At 43.3% G+C, this 23622-nt stretch overlaps 3 protein-coding genes and 1 pseudogene across 6 annotated transcripts; 1 reads left to right on the top strand and 3 right to left on the bottom strand.

Moving 5' to 3' along the window:
- Positions 1 to 3665: 3665 nt before the first annotated feature.
- On the bottom strand, positions 3666 to 4991 carry LOC125514487 (annotated as a pseudogene).
- Positions 4992 to 7348: 2357 nt separating this feature from the next.
- LOC125514486 lies at positions 7349 to 12770 on the top strand. 4 transcript variants are annotated; one of them, XM_048679827.1, is made up of 4 exons: positions 7349 to 8197; positions 8269 to 8348; positions 11931 to 12048; positions 12226 to 12770. In XM_048679827.1, exons 1-4 carry the CDS (start codon positions 7980 to 7982, stop codon positions 12257 to 12259), a joined length of 450 nt encoding a protein of 149 aa, XP_048535784.1. In that variant the 5' UTR covers positions 7349 to 7979; the 3' UTR covers positions 12260 to 12770. The 4 variants fall into 4 exon arrangements, 2 of the variants coding, with proteins under 2 accessions (XP_048535784.1, XP_048535783.1); XR_007286476.1 differs by having other exon boundaries at positions 7349 to 7500; positions 11931 to 12770; XR_007286475.1 differs by having other exon boundaries at positions 7349 to 8348; positions 11931 to 12154.
- Positions 9259 to 11362, bottom strand: LOC125514484. The gene has a single exon (XM_048679824.1). It carries the CDS (start codon positions 11061 to 11063, stop codon positions 9519 to 9521), a length of 1545 nt encoding a protein of 514 aa, XP_048535781.1. The 5' UTR covers positions 11064 to 11362; the 3' UTR covers positions 9259 to 9518.
- Positions 12771 to 12901: 131 nt separating the features above from the next.
- On the bottom strand, positions 12902 to 15864 carry LOC125514485 (putative disease resistance protein At3g14460). Its single transcript, XM_048679825.1, has 3 exons — positions 14773 to 15864; positions 14096 to 14482; positions 12902 to 13976 (listed from the first exon to the last, which is right to left on the bottom strand). Exons 1-3 carry the CDS (start codon positions 15096 to 15098, stop codon positions 13178 to 13180), a joined length of 1512 nt encoding a protein of 503 aa, XP_048535782.1. The 5' UTR covers positions 15099 to 15864; the 3' UTR covers positions 12902 to 13177.
- Positions 15865 to 23622: the final 7758 nt, after the last annotated feature.

Raw genomic sequence — 23622 nt, 5'->3', positions numbered from 1 at the left:
CCATTACTATGCTGGCGTGCTGCTACCATCATACCTTTGAGAAACGAGACCATCTAGACTGAGCACTTCATACTGCAAGACTTTGGAACATTGGTAAAGATCACTTCACATGTAGTCATAAGTGAAAAAGTATCGCAAGCATGATATTTTGCAATAAAATATCAACCAACAATACCTGAAAGTCCTGAAAGGCAGCCTTGGTGTTCTTGGCATGAAAGAATACACCTTGCGACCAGCTTGGGTTTTTCATAGAAGATATTAAACGAAAGTTTATTTAAATAAGACATTAAGATATATGTTATTGTAGGAGTTTTATGTAATTATATGTTCATGCATATGTTAGGACACAAAAGATGGCAAAATTAATGATATCGCGTGTCACATATATGTACTTTTTTAGGGGAAGCCTTCATGACAGATTATATTAATTGGACACAATAGCTATATCAACAGTGATTACAACACGAAAGGGGCGAGGGGCGGGGGTGGGCGGTGCTGCCGCATTAGCTTCTCTTGGATAATGACTAAAAATTTCGATTCTAATTGGTTAGGTGCCAATATTTGGCAAGCCAACATTTGGCAAAACTGAAAATTTGCAAAATTGACAACTTTTTAGAGAGAGACAAGATCCAATTGGTAGCCATTTATTATACTTGCTAGCACATGGCATGCCAAATATTGGCATTACACCAATTAGCCTGTACATGTGTAAAGTTGCAGCAAAGGAACATTGGAGCCATGGTGTTTTTCTCGCCAGGACTTTATCTTGCTTATAGCTATACATAGCCTGGTTTCACCTTTGACGATGGGGGCGCTCACGTCTTACTAGGCCAACCCTTTAAATTGATTTTGGGAAGGTTCTATGTGTTTTTTTCTGTGTTTGTTTACCGATTTTTTGTCATTTCCCCCCTTTTTCAATACATGTCTATATTGTACACATTGTGCTTTTTCGTATACATGTGGACCATTTTTTGATACACGTCCAACATTTTTCAAATACATGCTTTGATAGTTTTTTGGAATAAATGTTAAATATTTTTAAATACACATTGAGCTTTTTTTTAATAGGATCAAACATTTGTTTAATTACATGAACATTTGTTTTCATTGTATAAACATTGTTTTAAATACATGTGAGATATTTTTTTTGAATAAATGCTGATTTTTTAATGAGACAACTATTTGAAAAAAAACCCACACCAATTAGTTTACATTGCATAAACCTTTTCTAAAAATGTGCCAAACATATGTTTTGAATGGTACATGAAATTTTCTAATTGCATGAACCTTTTTTTACATTGTATTTTTGAAATGTCATGAACATATTTTTTGAAATGCGGGAACATATTAAATGCATGATCATTTCTATGCATGGTACAAACATTTTTTTAAAGTTGTGCATCCGAAAGTTTTTACACTGCACAATTTTGGTTTTTAAATAAGCCATGAAAATATTCAAACTTTTAAGCAACCATAATGACCAGCTAGCGATCAGACGTCATAGTGGGCATAGCCCATTTATAACTTATAAGTGTGCTGCAGGCGGGGAAATACCCCTTGCTCCCTGGATGTAGGTACACCCTGACCCTATATGGGAAAGCATTTAATAATTTCAAAAACAAAGCCAAATAAGTTTAGACGTTTATCTGAAATAATCTTGACCTTATCTTGCACTAGTATATAAATTTCGCAAATAAAATTGTAGTGTTGACTTGAGGAAAAATATTTCATATTATAGTTCACTATTCACACTATTTTGGCCGTTTTTTCATTTTAAAGAAGTTAATAGTGGTTTTTATTTTTGTGGAATTGTTTAACAAGTACAATGAAAGATCAAGTTTATTTCCAAAGTATTTTCATAATTTTTAAAGTTTTTAGTTAATTACTATTTTTCATATAAAGTGTATGTACACCCATAGACCAAACGTCCGCGTCCGCTGCAGACACTACCATCAGGATCACTCTAAAGAAGAGCTACGGTAGCCTCACTTCTGGCCGTGCGGCTTGTTTGTTTCGAATCGGCTGGCAGTTTTTGAAAGGTTCTATAGACCGGCTTGGACCTGTTTTAGAACCTTCCTGCATTTTTTGTTTCTTATTACTGATTTTCTTATTTTATTTTTTATTTTATTTTTTGTTTTCTATTTGGTTTCCTATGTTGGTTTTCAATGTTTCTTTTTGGTTTCATCTTTCTTTGTTTTTTTACCCTTTTTTCTCCTTTTCTTGTTTTACTTTTACTTTTATTATTTTCTTTTTTCTAACACATGTCTATATTTTTCATACACATTGTACAGTTTTGTATACATCACAAACATTTAAAAATATATGTTTTGAAATTTTTCATGTGCTATTTTTTTCAACCAAACTTTAATTTATTTTGAATGATAGAAAAAAAATACAACTACATGAACATTTATTTACATTCTATTAACCTTTTAAAAAAGTAACATATTTACTGAAATGCATGGACAATTTTTTAAATGGCACATATCTTTTTCGAAATTTGTGATTTAAAAAAATGTCACATACATTTTGTCTAAAACACGGGAACATTTTCAATGCCACAAATGTCTTGTTTATTTTATTTTCAACATAGTTTTATGCGAGAAAAAGCCAGTCCCATGATGTATAGTTACGCGGTTTTTATTTTTTATTTTTCATTTTAGAAGCAACAAACACATGTGACAAGCCAGGAAAAAGTATGATTTATAGCGATGCGCGTTCGGTGGAAGGAGACATTCTCGTCGACTACGAGGAGCCTACGGTGACTTTGTAAGATCTCAGGATGATATGCCGGCTTAGTGTATCGAAGATGCTCGTTAGGATATGGTGTGCGTGTGTGCGTTTATAGGGATGAGTGTATGCATGTATATATAAGCGGTTGCATTATTATAGAACAAAACTCCTATTTGCCCCGGAAAAAAAAGGTGCGAGACAAGCAAAGGCTGCCGATCGAATAGAACAGATGCATTGGTTCCTTCGGCGGGAGGAGGGATCGATTCCACTCCTTTTCGAGCGAGCACGCCGTGCTTCCAAGCTACTGCTACTACTACGTGCGGAAAACAAGCAAGCACATGCGGCAGTAGGGTTCGGCGTTCGCGGCGAGGTGGCCGCCTTTACACAGCACGCGGCGGATTACGTTTGCTGCGACGCCGCGCATCTCCGCTCCGTACTCCTCCCCTTCACGTCGCGACGCATACGTGCCAACGGCAACGCCACTTCCATACGCAAAGCGGCGGGGCAACATGGGCCGCCGGCCTATCTTCCAACGGCAGAAAGGTCCCGCTGACCTTCTCCTGGCAGGGTCAACACCCCGGCGACACTATCTCAAGCGCCACGCCTTGTGCAGAGCAAGAAACACACGAGCTGGCAGTATAGATTTCCCCCAGTTTATTTGGCATTTTCTCCTTTCGTTTCACTTCAGATTCAGGATGGTCCAGTGCCAGCAGAGTGCATAGCCCTGCTCTGTCTCATCAAAAAGAAACACAGTTTCTCAAATGAAACTTTGCTGCAAGAGTCGTCCTGAGCGCAGAAATCACAAGGAATTTGAATTTGTGTTGCCTACAGCATCTCTGGAGAACAAGCCAAATCTTCATGTAGAATTACACCACATATTAGCAGAATGGTACCGTATGAACTTTGGATGGCTAGGCTAGATACAGATATCGTTCAGCGACAGAGTGGAGGCCTCGTCGGCGATTCTTATTCCTTCTCTTCGCATTCCATTGGAAAAGATAGATTGCATCTACGTACACCGTTATTCGTATTGAAAATGCACCTTATTCGTAGTATCATTCTGTATGAAATGGAAAAAAACCCGCCAATTCACATCGATTTCATCCACGCTCCCCTTCATGATCAAAAAGAATTTCTGCAACACACTCAGCTATTGCAAATGCACTGGCACCACAATGCCTAATCCATGAAGCGAATTACTGGTCTCTGCAGTCATCATTCAGCAGGATGACCGGCGGCGATGCCGTACCTGTCGCCGTTGGCATCGGCATCCCGCCTGGCCTTCCACTTCTCGTAGTCGGGGTCGTCGGTGGGCAGCTCGTGGCGGCACAGCGGGCAGGTGTTGCGGATGGCGAGCCACGGCAGGATGCAGGCGTCGTGGTAGAGGTGCGCGCACGGCAGCCTCCGGGCCCCCTCGCCGGCCTCGATGCCGTCCTTGCACACCGCGCACTGCGCGCCGCCCCGGGCCGCGTCCACCACCGTCGGGAGGCCCTCCACGGCGGCTTTCGCCGCCGCGCGCCCGCCCTTGGCCGGGGGCTCGTGCCCCGCCTCCGCGGCCAGCTGCCCGAACAGCATGTCGTCGTCGTCGTCGGCGCCGCCGTCGAGGAAGTACGTCTCGATGCCGCCGCCGCCGATGACGCCGGCGTCGTCGACGTCCTCGTCGATGATGAGGCCGCCCAGGCTGCTGGCGGCGAGGAGCACCTCCCACTCGAGGCTCCGCGCCGCGGGGGGCTCGGCCTCCTCCTCGTGGCCCCGGGCGGCGACCTGCTCCCACTCGTCGGCGTCGCTGAGCGCGAGGTCCCAGCGCTGGTGGGCGTCGTGCTCCTCCAGTTGCAGGCAGTCCCAGCAGAGCGGCAGGCCGGCATCGTCCGGCGCCGCCCACGCCCAGTCGGCGCCGTAGTCCTCGTCGTGGAAGTCGAGGCCGAGGAACGCCGCGGCGGTGTCCTGCCGGGCGGCGACGCGGCGGTCCATGCGGCGGGGAGGGAAGAAGGGCGCGTCGGGGTCGGAGTCGGAGAGGAGGGAGGGGAAGGGCGGCCAGAAGGAGGGGAAGGCGAGGGCGGAGGAGGAGGAGGAGGCGGGGTCGTCGTCGCCGGCGAGCGGGAGGAGGAGGTGGTGGGAGAGCGAATTATTCGCCATTGGTGGCAGGGCAGCGGCCCAAAGGCAGGGTGGGGGTGGGGTGGGGACGTTTGCGCTGCCGGTGTTGCTCGCTCTCCCTCTCTTTGCTTTCGTCCACTCGCTGCGCTGCGCCTGGCTTTTGTTTTGTTTTGTTTTCTCCCCCACTTTTTGTGCGCGCTTTAAAATTGGGATGGGATGGGATGGGTTTGGGTTGGGTTGGTGTACCGGACGTCCGGCGCCGGCGACGGGAACGAGGTGGGCGTGCACGGCGTCTGCAGGTGGGCAACGGGTCCGTTGTGCTCGCTCGCTCGTGGGCCGAACGACGCCCGCCCTGTAGACTCAGCTCCTTCATGACGTTTTTTTAGAAAGGAGGCGCTTGCCCGGCCTTAAACCGAGGCCCTTACAAATCCGACACGTCCATCAAAGTGCAACAAGGTTTAGCGGAACAACACAGCAAAACGAATACAAGCCCGAAGGCGGGTACATAGCGACGCAGCGCTAACGAAGACGATAAAGAAAAAAAAACTAAAGGCTATCGGCCTAGCGAGGGGCGGCGTCCTGCCGGTGGTGTCCCCTTAAAGCCTTCATGACGTGCTTTATTGATTGGCAAAATGGATACATCGTTTGCCAGAAGATCATCAAGAATAACCCCCTCTTCACCCCTGCGAAAAAAATCCGCCGCAAAAAACCCCTCCCCTTGTGCGTCTAGCTAGTATATGCACCACAATATTACTTTAGCTGGGGGTAAACTAAAAGAAATACATGACCAAAATAGTGAGCTAAGGAAAAATCTTCTTCATATATAGCTGTTGTCGGCCCCGCCAAGTTGCCTCCACCTTGCATATACTTTGCTTTGGACGCCATACTGTCATGTTATTCTCTTAATAAACACATGGGGGAGATAGTTAGGTTAGAGATGTGTCCTCTTAAGATCGGTCGATATGTTGAGATCGGCTGTCATGTTATGCCGGTGTGTCCTCTTAGGATTGGCGGATATGAGTCGGTGCGCCCAGAAAGGCAGGTTAGAGATGTATGATATCTTAGAAGACATGGGTGTTTTTTTGCGTCCAAAAGTTTGCACAAAACGGTAAACAGTACGAAAATTGTAAGCATCATCCCGCGCGCGGGGGAGGGGTTGGCGTGGTGGTGGTGATGACCAAACTTCATTGCTTGTTGTCAAGTGACAATGTGTTCGGCTTCCAAGTGGAGGAGTTTGTAGTGCACAGTAATTGTTCCTTAATTTTAGAAATCAATGCATCAATCCGGAAAGGTGTGGTTCCCTACAACAATATAATATTCTACAATCCAAATAAAACTTCACTTGTGTCCCCAACAAAGTTAGCATGGGTGTCAACCTTGCTAGTCTTGCTAGTTGCACAAGATAATTAAAAGATAATGTGGTATTTTTTTTTTGTATTTTAGGAATAGAACAAAACCAAAAATAAAAGTACTTGCAAAAATTGTTGGAAGGCGATTCTTATCTAAAAACTAGACCAGAGTTCATAGGTTCACCAAGTGCATCTCTCCAATACATAAAAGTGCGGAAAGTAAACATGATATAGTGTCAAACCCTAGGTTGCCCAATCTTTCATGAATTAGGGGCGGATCAAGAGGAACACTCAATCACAAGGGAAACACAAGAAATCACAAACACAACCACTCATGGACATAGATCCAATCACACATGCTCTCTCCACAAATCCACACAACAATCACAAGATCGACAAACAATAAATAACTAGGTCTGTTTCATGTCCGACTTGAGGGATGATACCTCTGTTGCCTGGCTAGATGTCTGGGCTGGGTACAGACAAGCAGACCAGAAGGTTATCCAGGGAAACTTTTTGTTCGGACTTGAGTCCGGATGTCTGGCCTGATTGCATGGTCAACCTTCGCTTCTTCTCCTCGTTTTTTGTGATGGCTCTTCTTTTTCTCGTTACTCCTCTTTCGCCATGGCTTGGACTTGTTCCCTTGCTTCTTCATGGTTGTTCCCTTGGTACTTGAGTATACACAAGGTGTCTGCTTGATGTAGTATAGCCATGTCTCATATAAGGTTAAGGATAGTCATCGATCCTCTTGGCACTTGGGGTGTTGGTGTAGAATTCATGGTAATGTCCATGAGGTGCTGCTTGCTCTCTCCTAAGTGTGGTTGGGTAACCCTAAGTGTAAGGGTGAATTAACCTGACAATAAGTATTTCCCTCGATTGAGAATTAAGGTTTATCGAACCAGTACGAATATCTTTTGCAAAAGTCCTCGCTACCTGCACATAAAACACAAAACAGACTTGGCCCTCAATATTTCAAGGAGGTTGTAAAGCTTCTTGTTTGAAGGAGTACTTCTTACTTAGTTGCTCTCGTGTTAACTAGTTGCTTCCGAGGAGGAAGAACAAGCAAACTGAATGGTCTTAAGTCCCTAAAAAAAAACTGAATGGTCTTAAGTGAGCCCATATAGTAGTAGTATATACACGTTGTGGCCCAGCCCATTAGATGGATTCAGTTCACGGAGCGACCTGAACCTGGAGAAACCGATCGAGAACGATCCCCAATTTCCAACCCTAGACGCGCCTCCTCCTCCAGTCCTCCCGGCTGACGGCTCAACGGCTCGACGCCGCCGGACTGCTCCTCCTCCTCCACGCCGCCGCTGCCTGCTGGGTCCTCTTCCAAGTTCTAACCTTCCGCTATGCAATTTTTTTTTTGTGTCCTGGCATCTTTGAATTTCATGTTTACAGTACACAAAATTGGAAGACACTGAAATTTAGTATCTACTTTGATAGCTCATTCCACAAGATGTAGTATTTAACAAAGCTAACCATCTTAAAGGTATATTACCATCTTGTCGAAAGCTACAACCTTGAATCCTAACAAAGCTAGTCCTGCCTGAAATAGTCCAAACCACGATGGTTGCTTTGATATTGTGTAATATTTACTTGCAAAAGAAAATATGTTTAAAGAAAGCAAATCTTTGTCCATTTTCCTAGGATCCAGATTAAACCCTCTTGGAATAAGAGCAGCAGCAAGATCTCTCCTACGGGTCTGCAAACCCCACAAACAAGATAAGAGAGACATACTTAATGGATCAGCAATGAATCCACATTCAGAAACTACTAGAATCGTCGGTGCTATACATATGCATGAAGTACAATAAAAATATTGTAGTTAACTTGTTGGGTATATCACTGCTGTTGCCTCCTAATTTTTGTGATGAACGAATAGTGCACATTTTGCGTGTAAATCCGAGATGCCTCGAAAGGTTGGGAGGTGAACTTGTACTGGTGCTTCCTCCTGCAATTTCTAATGCTCTGACAAAGGTTACCTTAGCAGCTGTGTTGGAATGGACAATAGCAGACAAGTATGCTACAAAGTTAATACAAGCTGATTGAAGTGATTTATTTTTACCTCACAGTTGCATTTTGTTGGCAGATTTTTGTGGAGTTTGATTGCTGTTGTGGAATGGTGGGACATTATCACTTGCAAACAGAGTTCTGCTACAGATATTTTCGGTGAGCAACTAAGTTTGTAGTTTGCCAAGTTTAATTTGTTGACTTTCCCGTGCAATTTCAAGGGAAGTCGACGGCTTATCTGAACAATGCCCTGCAATTGTAATCAAAGTTGCAAGAAATGACATTATTTCATGTCCGAAGCAGTTTTATTAACTATATTGCCATTTTAGCAAACCAAAAAGTGTACTATTTAATGACCTCCATTGCGACCAAACATCAGAGTTCATTGCAAAATAACCAGTATCCTAGTTCATGATCCTAAACTGTAAGTAAATCTTTGACTGAGCCGAATGACCTCAGCTCCAATGTACATTATTTCCCAAGCTATATTTTATCTTGTTGAGAAAATCTTCTGCGAAAAGAGTGAAGTAGATGAAGAACCAACAGTCTCAATGTGCTAATTACCGGGCGTAGCGGAGCGCACCAACGCCTCTAGTTTGGATGGAAACCAAACCTGAACATGTTCATCTTTATGGTGGTTCGTTCTGATCTTGTTCAATTTGCTAAGCCAAAAACGCACACTCAAATTCTTTCTCACTGATTATCCAAGCAAGTTGGCTGGGACGAGTGATCCTACCAGCACCACAGTGAACTCTTCCGAATGCAAGTGTCGGGTACCTATACTTTCCAGTTTCACATCATTTCCTAAAATGATTATCTCATTGTTTACCATTCTCGCAATTCATTACTTGATAGTGACTTTCTTATTGTTTAATTGAACATATGGATCCTGAGAGATCTACTGGTGCCTTTAACACCTTCAAAGATACCAATCACTTTTTTAAAGTTTCTGAATTTTCTGAAATTCATACAAACGTGAAAATGTATCTCTGTCACGCCATGTTTTTTACATGTAAAGTCACGTGATGCATACAATATATTTATTCTGTGTAATCACACCTAGCATGACGAATAAAAGCTCATAGCATATTCTTACAGAGATGGTTAAAAGTTCATATACTAATCAACATAATAAACACTATACATACTCTGCCAATTCGGAACTCATCCCTATGAACCAACCGATGGGCACATATAACTTTTCTGTGACTCTTGTCCAAACTAAAAATAGCTGATTATGATCAATTTAGTATGTTTATTACATTATACTCGGATCTATAAATATCTCATAAGATCTATAAATGCTACTTGAAGATATGTGGCATGAGACTACATAGATGGCCCCGGACGCTTCTTCCCTGACAAGGATGCTTCAGGCTTATCATCCACACAACTTGGAACAAAGCGAACCAGATGAACAAACACATTGTATGGTGGTAACCTTGATTCCCAAGAGATCAGCCTAAAATCTCCCTTCGTTGGAACAATATGGCCTGGTTCTGCTAGTAAGTCCCCGAATATGATTTTGGGTAGACTATTATCCAGACAGCTAGCAGAGGGTATAAGGCGAGTAGCAGGAGACAAGAGGTGGTGAGGGCCGAAGTGCACCGGACGGCCTTGATCGAAAAGGCCATTTGGATGGCAGCCAAACCTGGACATGATCATCTTCCTTGTGATTCTGATCTTGTTCAATGTGCTAAGACAGAAATGGGCATTTAGATTGTTTCTCACTGCATATCCAAGCAAGTTAGCTGAAATGAGTGATCCTTCCAGCACCACAGCGAACTCTTCCACTATCGTTGCTAACCGAGGATGGTCTCCCGGGTTCACGCTTCCGAATGCGAGCGTCTTGAGCAGGTACCTGTACTCCTCGAATGCCAGACGGTTCAGAGAAATACTCTGGACGGTCCCAAGTTTCTTCAAGCTTTCATTTCGACCTAAGATTATCACTTTGCTTCCTGTTTCCATACCCGTAACAGATGAATAGTATGTCTTCCAGTCATCGTCATCTACATCGGAAGCAAACTCGACAACTACCAGTGTCTTCCCTGACGGAATATCATGGTTTGTCATCCTGGTAAGATCGTCTCCACTCAGTTGCAAAATAACTGTGAAGTGAGAACGCACAGTTTCATGGCTGCATACATGTGCAACAAGAGTTTTCTTCCCAACTCCACGTCTACCAATGATCGGTAGTACCGCCGGAGGACCAGGTATGCCCTGTTGCAGCAAGAAGTTGATGATCTTCTGCTTCTCGACATGCCGACCAAACATGAAGTTGTCGACCTGAAGATAGGCATCATACGGTCTCCGGGAGATGCGCTCGCATCCGCCCAAAAGCACAACAAACTCCACCATGTCAGCAACAGCGGCTTCCAGATTCTGAAGTGCACTTTGTAATCCCGAGTTGGAGGCCTTGTTTGCCGAAGAACTATTGGTTGTGCGAGCACGTTTGAAAGGAATGACATAATCGGACGAGGTAAATGAATCGCTCACCAAGTCCTTGGATGCCTCCTTATGTTGCCGGTACCTGATGCTGTCCAAGACATGGTACCCTTGGTACATGGCTGCCGATAGCTGCTTCAACTGCATGAGCATACAAGAGTTGGTGATGTGGCATCTGTCCGCCTCCTCGACGACCGTGTGAACTCTCAACAAGAGTTGTTGCAGCCTCTCCACCTTCTGCTCCGAGTACAGATGATCCACATATTTGTTCATGAGGAAAGAGATGAATCGGCTGGCGAGGTCACCTGTAACGGCGGATATTGCAAGATCCATCTCAAAGTCTTCTGAGGTAGGTGTGTCTGAATACCAACTATAGCCTAGACCGGAGGTTTTCTTTTGGAAAAGAAGGTTAAAAATCAATCGATGCATACGGCCATTTTTATTAATTATTCAACAAAGGTCTGACAAGAACATACATCAAGCCATCTGAAGCCACCACTCACACTTTCAAACTCGATAACGTGGAGTGCTCTCACTCGCTATATCTAAAATCGGTATCACCGTCGGTCCATCCACATAATGCATGAAGAAACTTCCTTCATGCCTATGGCAGCTGTTACATCGTGTTTATGTGAAAAAAAATGTTGACTACTGGGATCAAGGTGCCAAGAAGAAAGATCCAAGGCTACCTGTCAGCTTTCAACATCGTAGTACTGAACTACTGATAGCCTGATACATAAGTAAGGAAACGGACAGATGAGGTCAATTCAGCTTGATGCAACAGGTATACGTTAACATCCAGTCTCTATTCAGCTACCGTGTATGCATGTACGGTCATTCGTCATCCTATTGGCCAAGCTTGCGGTCCACTCGAGACAGTGCAGTAGCGACAGGCTTATCTTTCGGGTCAATCTCATCGTTCGATGATAAAATAATTCAGTAAAATTTATAATCGCATCAAATTGATACTACAAACTGTATAAAACTAACCTCGATCCCTGCATGCACACAGCCAAAACAAAGGAGCACATCAAGTAAAACGTAACAATGACTCCAAACCGGAGAGGATCATATACGAGTTTCAGGCAGTAGTCATATTTGCTTTTATGACTACATTATATGGTTGGAGTCATTGTTATTGCATATATGAGTTTCAGTCATTATTAGTCTTATTTGCTTTTATGGCTACAGTATATGGTTTGAGTCATTGTTACCATATATTTTCTTCTGATGCAAGCCTGTATCTACACTCCCATTCTCATTTGATCATTTCCTTCTTTCTTTTCTATTCTGCAGGGCACATGTCTTTCAAGTACGACAAGAATATTGTAGTTAGCTTGTTGGGTATATCATTGCTGTTGTCTCCTAATTTTTGTGAGGAACAAATGGTGTACATTTTGAGATGCCTAGAAAGGTTGGGAGGTGACTTGTACTGCTGCTTCCTCCTGCAATTTTTAATGCTCTGACAAGGGTTAGCTTAGCTGCTGTGTTGGAATGGGCAATAGCAGAGTAGCAGACAAGTATGCTTCAAAGTTAATGCAAGCTGATTGAAGTGATTTATTTTTACCTCACTGTTGCGTTTTGTTGGCAGATTTTGGTGGAGTTTGATTGCTGTTGTGGATTAGTGGGACATTGTCACTTGCAAACAGAGTTTTGCTGCAGATATTTTTGGTGAGTAACTAAGTTTGTAGTTTTCCAAGTTTAATTTATTCGACTTTCCCGTGCAATTTCAAGGGAAGTCGACAGCTTATCTGAACAATGCCCTGTAATTGTAAACAAACTTGTAAGAAATGACATTATTTCATGTCTGAAGCAGTTTTATCAACCACATTGCCATTTTAGCAAACCAAAAAGTGTACTATTTGATTCAGAACTTCTACTTAGTGCGTGTTAAATGCCCTCTTTTATAACAGTACTTTGTTTTTCGGATAGTGTCAGTATAATATTTTTAAGCAAGTAAACAATAGAAGGGGCAGAATTTACCCATTAGTTGATAGTGACTTTCTTATTGTTTTATTGAACGTATTATTCCAAAGCACCGTCCAGCACTAAGTTGAAACCATTGAAAGCTTCCTTCGAATAGGATGGATCCCGAGAGATCTACTAGTGCCCTTAACACCTTCAAAGATACCAATCATTTTTTTTATTTTGTGAATTTTATGAAATTCATACAGATGGGAAAATGTATCTCAGTCGCATGATCTTTTTTTACATGAAAAGTCACGTGATGCATACAATATATTTCTTCTCCCTAGTCACACCAACCATGATGAATAAAAGTTCATAATATGTTCTTACTTAGATAGTTAAAGGTCCCTATACTAATCAAGATAACCAATGCTATACATAATCTGCCAATTCGGAACCCATCCGTACGAACCAACCAATGGCACATACATATCTTTTCCTGTGACTCTTGTCCAAACTAAAAAGAAAAAGAAGCTGATTATGATCAATTCGGTAAGTTTATTGTTACATTATACTCAGATCTATAAATATCTCAAAAGATATATAAATGCTGCTTGAAGATATGTGGAATGAGACTAGGCAGATGGCCCCAGACGCTTCTTCCCTGACAAGGATGCTTCCGGCTTATCATCGACACAACTTGGAACAAAGCGAACCAGATGAGAAAATGAAGTGTATGGCGGTAACCTTGACTCCCATGCGATTAGCCAAAAATCTCCCTTCGGTGGAACAGTATGGCCTGCTTCTGCTAGCGAGTCCCCAAATACCAGTTTGGGTAGACTACTATTTGGAGAGCTAGGAGAGGGAGCAGCAGGAGACAAGAGGTAGTGAGGGCCGAGGTGTACCGGACGGCCTTGATCCAAAAGCTCATTTGGATGGGCGCCAAACCTGGAAATGTTCATCTTCATTGTGATTCTGATCCTGTTCAATGTGCTAAGCCAGAAATGGGCATTCAGGTTCTTTCTCACTGCATGTGCAATCAAGTTTCCTGGGATGAGTGATCCTCCCAACACCACAGAAAACTCTTCCACAATCGCTGCTAACCGCGGATGGTCCCCGGGGTTCGCGCTTCCGAATGCGAGTGTCTTGAGCAGGTACTTGTACTCCTCGAATGCCAGACGGTTCAGAGAAATAGTCTGGACAGTCCCAAGTTTCTTCAACCTTTCATTTCGGCCTAAGATTATCACTTTGCTTCCTCTGTCCATGCTGGTAACAGAGGAATAGAATGTCCTCCAGTCATCGTCATCTACATCAGAAGCAAACTCGACAACTACCAGTATCTTCCCTGACGGGATTTCATGGTCTGTTATTTTGGTAAGACCGTCTCCACTCAGGTGCAAAATAACTGCGAAGTGAGAACGCACCCTGTCATACCTGCATACATGTGCAACTATTGGAGGCCTTGTTTGGTGAACAACTATTTTGGTTGCGCAAGCACGTTTGAAAGGAATGATATAATCAGACGAGGTAGATGAATTTTGCAAAAAAAATACCTGCATACATGTGCAACAAGAGTTTTCTTCCCAACTCCACGTCCACCAACGACTGGTAGCACTGCCGGAGGACCAGGTATGTTCTCTTGCAGCAAGAAGTTGATGATCTTCTGCTTCTCGACATGCCGACCAAACATGAAGTTGTCGACCTGAAGATAGGCATCATACGGTCTCCGGGAGACGTGCTCGCATCCGCCCAAAAGCACGACAAACTCCACCATGTGGTCAACAGCAGCTTCCAGATTCCGAAGTGCACTTTGTAACTCCGAGTTGAATGCCTTGTTTGGCGAAGGACTATTGGTCGTGCGAGCACGTTTGAAAGGAATGATATAATCAGACGAGGTAGATGGATCGCTCACCAAGTCCTTGGATGCCTCCTTATGTTGCCTGTACCCAAGGTTTTCACTTTCAATTTAAGAAAAATTTCAGCACCAACCGAAATCACTGAAATTTCAGTGATTTCTGTTCGTGTTTCGGCCAAAAGACCAAAATATTCACTTGAAGTCACTTAAATAGTTAGACCTTTTGGAATTGTTTTTGAACAATATTTGAATTCGCGTGTACTACTGAAATTGTTGAAATATTTTGGCCTAAAGGTAAATATTCAGTGACTACTGAAATTAATGAAATTCTGAATTCCATCGAAATCTCAATGAAAGTGAAAACCATGCCTGTACCTGATGCTGTCCAAGACATGGTACCCTTGGTACATGGCTGCCGATAGCGTCTTCAACTGCATGAGCATATGCGAGTTGGTGATGCATCGTCCGTCCGCCTCCTCCACGACCGTGCGAACTCTCAGCAAGAGCTGTTGTAGCCTCTCCACCTTCTGCTCTGAGTACAGATGATCCGCACATTTGTTCATGAGGAAAGAGATGAATCGGCTGGCGAGGTCACCTGTAACGGCGGATATTGCAAGATCCATCTCAAAGCCTTCTGAGGTAGGTGTGTCTGAATACCAACTACAACTAGACCGGAGGTAAGATGAAGAAACTTCCTTCATGCAGTTGGCAACTGTTACATCTTATTTATGTAAAAAAAATGTTGACTACTGGGATCAAGGTGCCAAGAAGAAGGAAAGATCTACAGTAGAGTTTTACGTTAATCCAAGGCTACCTGTTAGCTTTCAACATCGTAGTACTGATAGTCTGATACATTTGTAAGGAAACGGACAGATGAGGTCAGTTCAGCTTGATGCAATAGGTATCCGTCGACATCCAGTCTCCATTCAGCTACCGTGTATGCATGTATGGTCATTCGTCATCCTATTGGCCAAGCTTGCCGTCCACTCGAGGCAGTGCAGTAGGGACTGGTTTATCTTTCGGGTCAATCTCATCATTCGATGATAAAATAATTCAGTAAAATTTATAATTGCATCAAATACCCAAGCCTCTATTCCATGCAAGGTTTTTGCCCCAACATTCATCCACTTGGATGAAAGTGACCCATGGTGAATTTTGGGCTTGACACGTGGTATTATTTTGGTAAATGGCTGTGTACAAACGCTTTGTGAATTCGGCGTTTAGTTTTAAATTTTTTGAACTTGTGTGCTGAATTCTTGGGTGCGGTTGGATGCGGTTAGCGATTTTGCCGCTCTATGGTGAAAAACGGTGCCGCTTCCATCACCTGATCTGGAGGGTTCTTGCGTTTTTTGATCGGTGCCGCTTTCATGTTTCGATCTAGAGTCTGCTTTTTGTTTCTGGTTTGCGCCACTGTAGTCGTTTGATCTCGAAACCTCGTCACATACCACCATCGCTTACGTCCTGTGGGTTATAAATAGATCGTCCTTCTTCTCATATCATTGTGCTAGGTTTTCTTTGGGTTAGCATATACTGTTTCTATGGTATATCCTTCTTCCTGTCATAATAAACCGCGGCGTCCTTCTCGGCCTCCTCCGTCGTGGGGAGCTCTGGTTGGCCGGTGTGGTGGTTCGGGTTGTCTTGCTGCGTCGGCCGTTGTCTCGGCTCGGCCCGTATGTATGGAGCATGCTTCGTCCTCTGATGATCGGCTGTTGCCGCCGCCGCGCCCTGGCTGTCGGCAACTCGCTGCTGCTGCCCCGAGCCTCCTAATCTCCCTTGACCTTCTTTGCGGTGTTGGCGGGCCTGGTGAGGATCAGCCACAGCTTCGGCTCCGGCATCGCCCTGAGTCCGTCCAACCGACCGTCCGCAGTCGACGGTGACTACGTCGAAGATGTTGTCGATTGGTTACGGGCTGCGCGGAAACTGGGTGTCCCGGCGGCCGACGCTTGCGTATCCCCTTGGCGGGGCCATGGTCTCCGCTCGGACGTAGTAGGACGCCCTGTTCGGAGAGCATAGATCCAGCGGCAACAACCTCTACGACAACGACGACGGCATCACCACCGCCGGATAACGATCACTTGCCAGTGCGAGCGGTGTGACAGTGGCGAGGGCGGATGCTCCTGGTGCAGCAGACAGCAGGTTGCTCTGTGGCGCCGACAAGGGGTTAGGTTGCAGCGTCGGGACGGAGGGAGGCGGTGCAGCAGACAATAGGATGGTCTCGAAGGCAGCCACACTACGCAGGAGCGACTGGAGCCGGAGTGGTCCGTTGTTAGCCAGGATCGGCTGTTGCTGATGATGCTGCGGGCATGTGGATGAGTACGTGGATCTCAACGTGAAACGTCCATCAACAAGGCACGACCTGGCATTGCGCACTGCACTGCTATGTGATGTTGTTGAACATGAAGTGCACTCAAACCGCGATGCATGCCATCCGGGTTGTATCCCCTTGCATGGTCCGACGAGGTTTCGCGTACGTCCAAGTTCGTGTGATCATTTCTCTCTCTCTCTCATATTTTTTGTGCAGCTCAACAGCGAGGGAGATTTGCAAGTGGTCAAAATTCTGGTACTATCATTGCTATGTAATAAGACAAGGTTTCTCCTAATCCTCTTTCTTGTTGATAATCCATATAGGGATTGCTTCTGTCGATTATTTTGAAGCCTTTTCTTGTAGACTAAAGGTTTAGAGATGGCCACTAATTGATTGGTGTTATTTAGCTTCAGGTTCATGTTTGTGCTCTTAAGGTATAGTATCCCTTCCATCATTGCTGCAAACATTTACTATCTGTCCTTGGTGCAGGAATTTGCAACCGTTAAACCCACGGCGGTTCCGGTGTGGGATATATTCTTCATGGTCTCGTGTCATTTGCTGCATCTGCTGTTAATTTAATAATATGGTTTTTGGGATGACCATGATTTACTCCCTTTTAATATTTGTTCTATGCAAGCATCAAGACTAAATAATATGGGTTTACCCCCTTATCATATTTGTTGTATGTAGGCATCAATACTAGAGATATGGTTTTAACCCCTTCTCATATTTATTTTTTTGAACGATCCCTTCTCATATTTATTGTATGGATGCATCAAGCTATGATGAATTTGGATGACATACTATTAACTTACATAATAAGACCCTTACGGGGTGAAAAGCCAGAAGCAATTGCAAGGCATTAACAATCTGTTTTTCTTACTAAAGCTGAACAACTGCCCCATATACAAGCTCTATCATGTTAACTACTGATGTGAACTTCCTCAACTATCATTTCATTACGAACACTAAACCAATGGGCGGTCAAACAAGGATGCCTTGAATTACCAAGGAATCAGAAATTTATCATGCAATATCAATATGTATTCTCTTTATGTGCAATTAATGTACTGACTCTTTTCATTTAATAAATTTTTTCTTTATGAAAGATTATAGCATTTGTACCAATATAATTTTTTCACATACACCATAATATAAAATTTGAAGTGAACACGTAAAAAGTGAATAAAATAATAAAATAATTGCTATATGAAGTTTAATATTATTGCACATAGAATTTCTCACATAAAGTATCAATAGGCGCGGCGTGCCACCGCACGGGCATGAAAATTCGACATGGCTCGCTAGCAAGTAAGTACCCAACAGAATGAATTTGCAAGACAAACAATGATCTTGGCGATAATATGCAATGATTTCTCCGACGTGGCACTTCTTCGCATGTACCCCAACGTCCTCAGAGAAATGATCCCATCATTACATACAAAGGAGCTAAGACACCCGTTGGACAGATAGAGGAATTTGCAAAAGCTCTTGACTACTTCATTACAAACTATCTTACAGGGGGCTACACTAGGATGATTTAACTCAACTAGGCCATCCGCAATCATTTACTTTCATGCAGTTGCATCATTGTATATGGTATGTTTCATAGAACGGTCTCTATAATGTGCCAATAAGTAGACCTTATTAGTAGCGTGTACACTTCCGTTCATCAGTATTTATCATACATGGCTGTAATAAATGTACTCATTTTCCACCTTTTAGAGCTCTTTCTGAATTTTAGTTATGCGATTCTGTCATTAAAAATATAAGAATGGCCTTTACAATCCGTATAAATATAATGTATCACCAGGCGCGGCATGCCACCGCGTGGGCTATATTAGTTGATGCTACAAACTGTATAAAAATAACCCTGATCCCTGCATGTACACAGTCAAAACAAAGGGAGTACATCAAGTAAAAGGTCTCCTCTCCAAACTGGAGAGGAGATTTTCAGGACACACCGCGCTGTTACCCCTCCTCTGCCGGCTTTGTCAGTCTGGGAGTGCGGGGAGGTCCTGATTTGCCGGATGAAGCTAGTTTTTATCCGTTTTGGGACTTTAGTTGGATTATATGCGGAGGCTTTCTTTGGTGATGCCAATCTGACGAATAATTTTTCTCGTGAAAATATTGTTCGGCATCATGGTTCACCCAAATCTATACTCAATGCCATTGATCTTATAAGACATTTTATTGGGATATGTGCCAATCCTGCTGCCTAAAATATAGCGGGAATCATCGACCAACAATTATCAGCCCCATGGTTACTAATCACCCTATTGCATGTTGAGGTGGGTAAGGAATAAAATAAGAGGTATGCATCGATCTACTCAATCTTGTCCCCCCGCATAAACACTTCAATATTTTCGTTTCTGTCTATGCAATTATTTTACGGGAATGACAACTTCTTTTACGAGTTAATTAAATGTGTGTGTGCATGCATTGGAGAAGGATTATATTTACTACTTGTAATTATTTTCATGGTGTATAGATTTCTATTTTTTAGAAACATAGTCTTTTTTTAGGAGTAGATTGTCTTTTTTTTTCTTTTTTGGAACATATTATCTTTTCTTCATTGAGGAGTAGATTGTCTTTTTATTTTTATTTCTAAGAAACATAGTTTTTCTTTTCTTTTTGAAATGTAGATTGTCTTTTTTTTTCTTTTTTTGGAACATATTACTCAATTTTTTTTTCTTTTTAGATCTTGAAAGTACTACATGCAACCACTGCTCGACATGACATGATATTTAAATCCTCGGCTGACCTCATGTGCTACAGTTGCTTAGGAAAGTGTGCAAAACCATCTTAGAGCATCTCCAACAGGTTGTATGTTAGCCTTGTTGGTAAAATGTTCATGTCATCAACCAACAAGCTATCATACAACTACTCCAATAGGTTGTATGTAAACTATTCAAAAGATGGTGAGAAAATAAATGCGATTGCTCTCTATTTCATCTTGGAGCTTGTGCAAAGGTTGTTGGTTAATCTACATACAACTTTGTTCTCTCCCTACATTTACAGCGCTGCTACACGGACGACAGTTTTACAGCCGACGCCTGCACGATCCTACTTGGCAGCATCAAAAGCAAGCGTGCAGGCAGGAATCACTGTTGGGGAGGGATGCATCGTTCGCAGATCGTGCGTGTAGTGTCGTGTGTAAAGCAATTTCGCCACATTTAATACATGCCACATCATCACTATGTCTTAGGTGGCAAATTTACCAACACTTATCTTATAACTGTTGGAAATGTCCTCAGTAAAAAAATGTGAGTGTGCAGTCCTAGGAATGGGCTGACGACGAGCAGGCTTATGGAGGGGATTGTAGAGAGGTTTGTATGCAAACCAAGAATTCAAATTATAACAGGACACGGATCCATATGGATAGCAGTAGTATACATCGAACGGCACAGAGTATGGGTTCGGGTGGACCATGGTCCTAAAACTCTCCTCTCTTTTTCTCGAAGCTCTCCATTGCAACGTTGTCAGTGCTACGGTAGCATTGATGGCTCGTTGTGGTATTTCTGCGTGTATTTCGGGCCAATGAGGTTAGAGTATGCAAGGTAGTTAGTATGGTGGCAGCGACGACTTCCCTTTGCAGTTTGGTCCTCCGGCCTACTCTCCGCCATGTTGGTATGAAATCTGGTGCCGTTGTGAGGCATGTGAGGACTTTTGGTCATTGGCAGCGAAGCTTTCACAGTTTCTTCTCCTGAGCGCTCGTCTGGCAGGACCGTGGCCTTGACGACTTCCTGTTCACAATCAACAAAACTGAATAGAAGTATGTTCTTTTTTAGGCCTTAAAATTTTCTTCCGCCCGCAAAAAGAAAAATATTTTGAAATTTGTTATAGTTTATGGAATAAGTGTGGTTCTGCATAGATAATAACCGTCCATATCTTACTCATGCAATTGTGAACATTGTGGCATCTAGGTTAGTTGATGTTGCCTAATTTCTTAAATGTTTTCTGTGATTTTTTTAGTGGTGATGATAACATTAGATGTTCTTTTTTTATATGCATGTTTTCCTCTATTTCTCCTTTTTTTAGTATCTGCGTTACTTCCTCTTTTTATTGAGAGAGAGAGTGCATTACTTCCTCTTGTTTTGTTTTGTTTTGTTTTGGGATGAGAAAGGGCAGAGAATAGGAAGAAGTGAACAGTTTTGCACAACTCCAAAATTTTAGTAAGGGTTCTTTTTGCAAAAAAGCAGCCTAATCAGCAGGATACATCAACATCTGGAACCATTATGTGACCTATTTTCTCCCAAATGGAGTGTTGTGACTGGTTCATTATATTTCCTCTGTCTGAAAATACTTGTCGAAGAAATATCTATTTTAGAAAAGAGTGACCAGTGTGACCTTTTTTTAAAGAGAGTGACCAACGTGACTTACGGTCTCGCCAAAAAAAACCGTGACTTACGGTACATTTATCTCTTCCTAATCTCTCCCTAATAATAAAGCACAGATTGACTCCGTGGGTTCACCGTCACGATACGCTTTCTTTCCGTGAATTTACGCTTTCATTATTTTACTTTACTATCCAAGGTGATACTAATTTCAAACCTCAAACCCTGTTAGTACAATTTGTGCCTCGCTGGGGCCTTTCCCGTGTAACCTGGTCCTCGCTTTGCTGGGCCTATATGCCCAGTGGGCTTCCACAATCCGCTTAATAAAATAAAAAAAAAGGTGAAAAGAAGGTGCTCATATGGGATTCGAAGACAGGACCTCCTATTCCATCAAGAAGAACACAACCAACAGAACCCCATTACGCTTGGGTTGAAAGCTGATGTTCTTTCTCAAATAATTAGGCTGGTCACAATGGGGAGGAACTTAGGAGTAACATCACACACTCCAATACAACTTTGCTTATGTGTCACATATTTAATGAAGAGAGAGGTGCTTGTGGTAACTAGCTAAGTTACCGGAACATCACACACTCCAAGAAACAATGAGTCTATAACCTGATAAATACATTGTTGCATGACACTACATAGATGTTCCTACCCACTGTGGAGGTAGTAACATAGTCTAGGGAAGTGTGTAAGTTACTGGACTATGTTCTTGCCCATTGTGACCAGCCTTAGTCCCACCTCGCTTCTTTGCACTAATTCTCACCAATTTAAATACGGGGGAGTTAAACAAGTCAACAAGCAGCCTGGAGACTTGATACAAAGAGATAATGTGTGAAGAAAACTTGGAAGAACCCTGTGAAGGGAGAGAGAGAAAAAAAAGCATACTTCTGGAGTTGCAAGAATCAAACAAGAATGAGGGCAAGACCTGCGCTAAGACAAAGAAACCTCTCCAAGGAAGATCAACTCTAGAGAGAAGAAGACAAAACAACTGGTACAAGCGAGGAAGAAACCAAAAAGAACCAGCCTCCCATCATCACCACAGCCGCTCATGGGCCGCTACCCCATCGCTGCATCTCCATGGCCCGTCGCCCAGAGAGGGGAGTCTATTAGGCGTGGTGTGTTGAAGAATGAACAGCGATTGAGAGACGACGGCGCAAGGGAAGGAACACAGGATGGGGGGATCAGGGAATACGATTGGGCAAGAAGATAAGGTACCTATGGAAGCAGAGCGGTGCATGGGGGCCGCTAGACACGCGTGGAACACCAGCGTGCGAGGCTGCTGGTTTCTTTCTTAGCAATCAGCCAACCTTAAACTAGGAAGTTTGGATCGTTCATGGACGGGAAAGTAATCATCGAGTCACCACACGGACGTGTTTAGCGTGCACGCATGTCATTCAATCTATATGCACGCGTTGCCGGATTTGATGCATGATAATTTTGTTTTTTAAATACCGTACAAACGCAAGCGCTCATACATATCCGCGTACACTCATCCATGTGAACGCGCAGACACAGACTCTACCACTACAAGCATCTTTTAAAGACTGAGCCGACATATCATCTTACAATTTACAAAATCATCATGATAATTTTGTTACAAAATTAGATTTAGCTCCGTTTATCTCCCTTGTGAAACCATACTGACTGGCCATTAAAATGTAAAAACTAGAAAACTTACATAAACACAGGTTAGGACACACGTATCAAAAAAATATAACCTACTCTCTCCATTTCAAAATAAGTGTCTTAATTTTGTACCAACTATAGTACAAAGTTATACTAAGCTTGAGACACTTACAAAGTTGTACTAAGTTTGAGACACTTATTTTTTGATGGAGGAAGTACATGCCAACGAAAATAAATTGTCTTTAAGCATTACTGATGCCGATTAAGACGAGTGCATAATAAACCACCGATATAAAATTGAGAGTAATAGCTTATCTTACGAAAAAGGCTTTCGTCCCGCTTTATAAATAAAGTAACCACCAAGCACAAAGTCAACAAGATAACATCCGAACAACACGCATACACAACGCCACCGTGGGCAAAGATCCAACACGCACGCACAACTCACTCCACTGGTTCAGCTGTGGGCACAACACAACAAGCCCAAAACAAACACAAGGGACGTACAAACAAACAAGGCGGTGGCGACGATGACTAGGGAGCTAATCCGGCTCAGGTGGTGGTGGGGGAGGCGGTGGCGCCATCTGAAGAGCCATCGCGCGAAGCTAGGTGATGATGGAAGTGATGGCGTCTCTCTCTCTGGGGCGGCTAAGCGGCCGCCAAAGCAAAGGGCTCTAGACGCCACCTGGTGCGATCATCTTCCACATCAAGTTCAGGCTCGTGCAACGCGATGCAGTCGAGCAAGTCATGCCAGGTGGCATTCTCATCTGGGCCAAAAGGACGTCAGAAGGCGAGCTGCCCTAAGTCAATAAGGGCCACTGCGACAGAGATTCGCGGGTCAACCGCGATGGAGAACAGGGCAGGAAAACGTGCCGTGAAGGGGGCGTCACCAGCCCTTTGATGATGCAACAAAATGTGGTCATGATCATTGGAGATTATGATTTTTTTCTT

This window comes from Triticum urartu, chromosome 6 (genome assembly GCF_003073215.2).
Source record: "Triticum urartu cultivar G1812 chromosome 6, Tu2.1, whole genome shotgun sequence".
In the NCBI taxonomy this organism is placed as follows: Eukaryota; Viridiplantae; Streptophyta; class Magnoliopsida; order Poales; family Poaceae; genus Triticum; species Triticum urartu.
The sequence above is the reverse complement of the archived record's forward strand: the minus strand, read 5'-3'. Positions and strand labels throughout refer to the sequence as shown.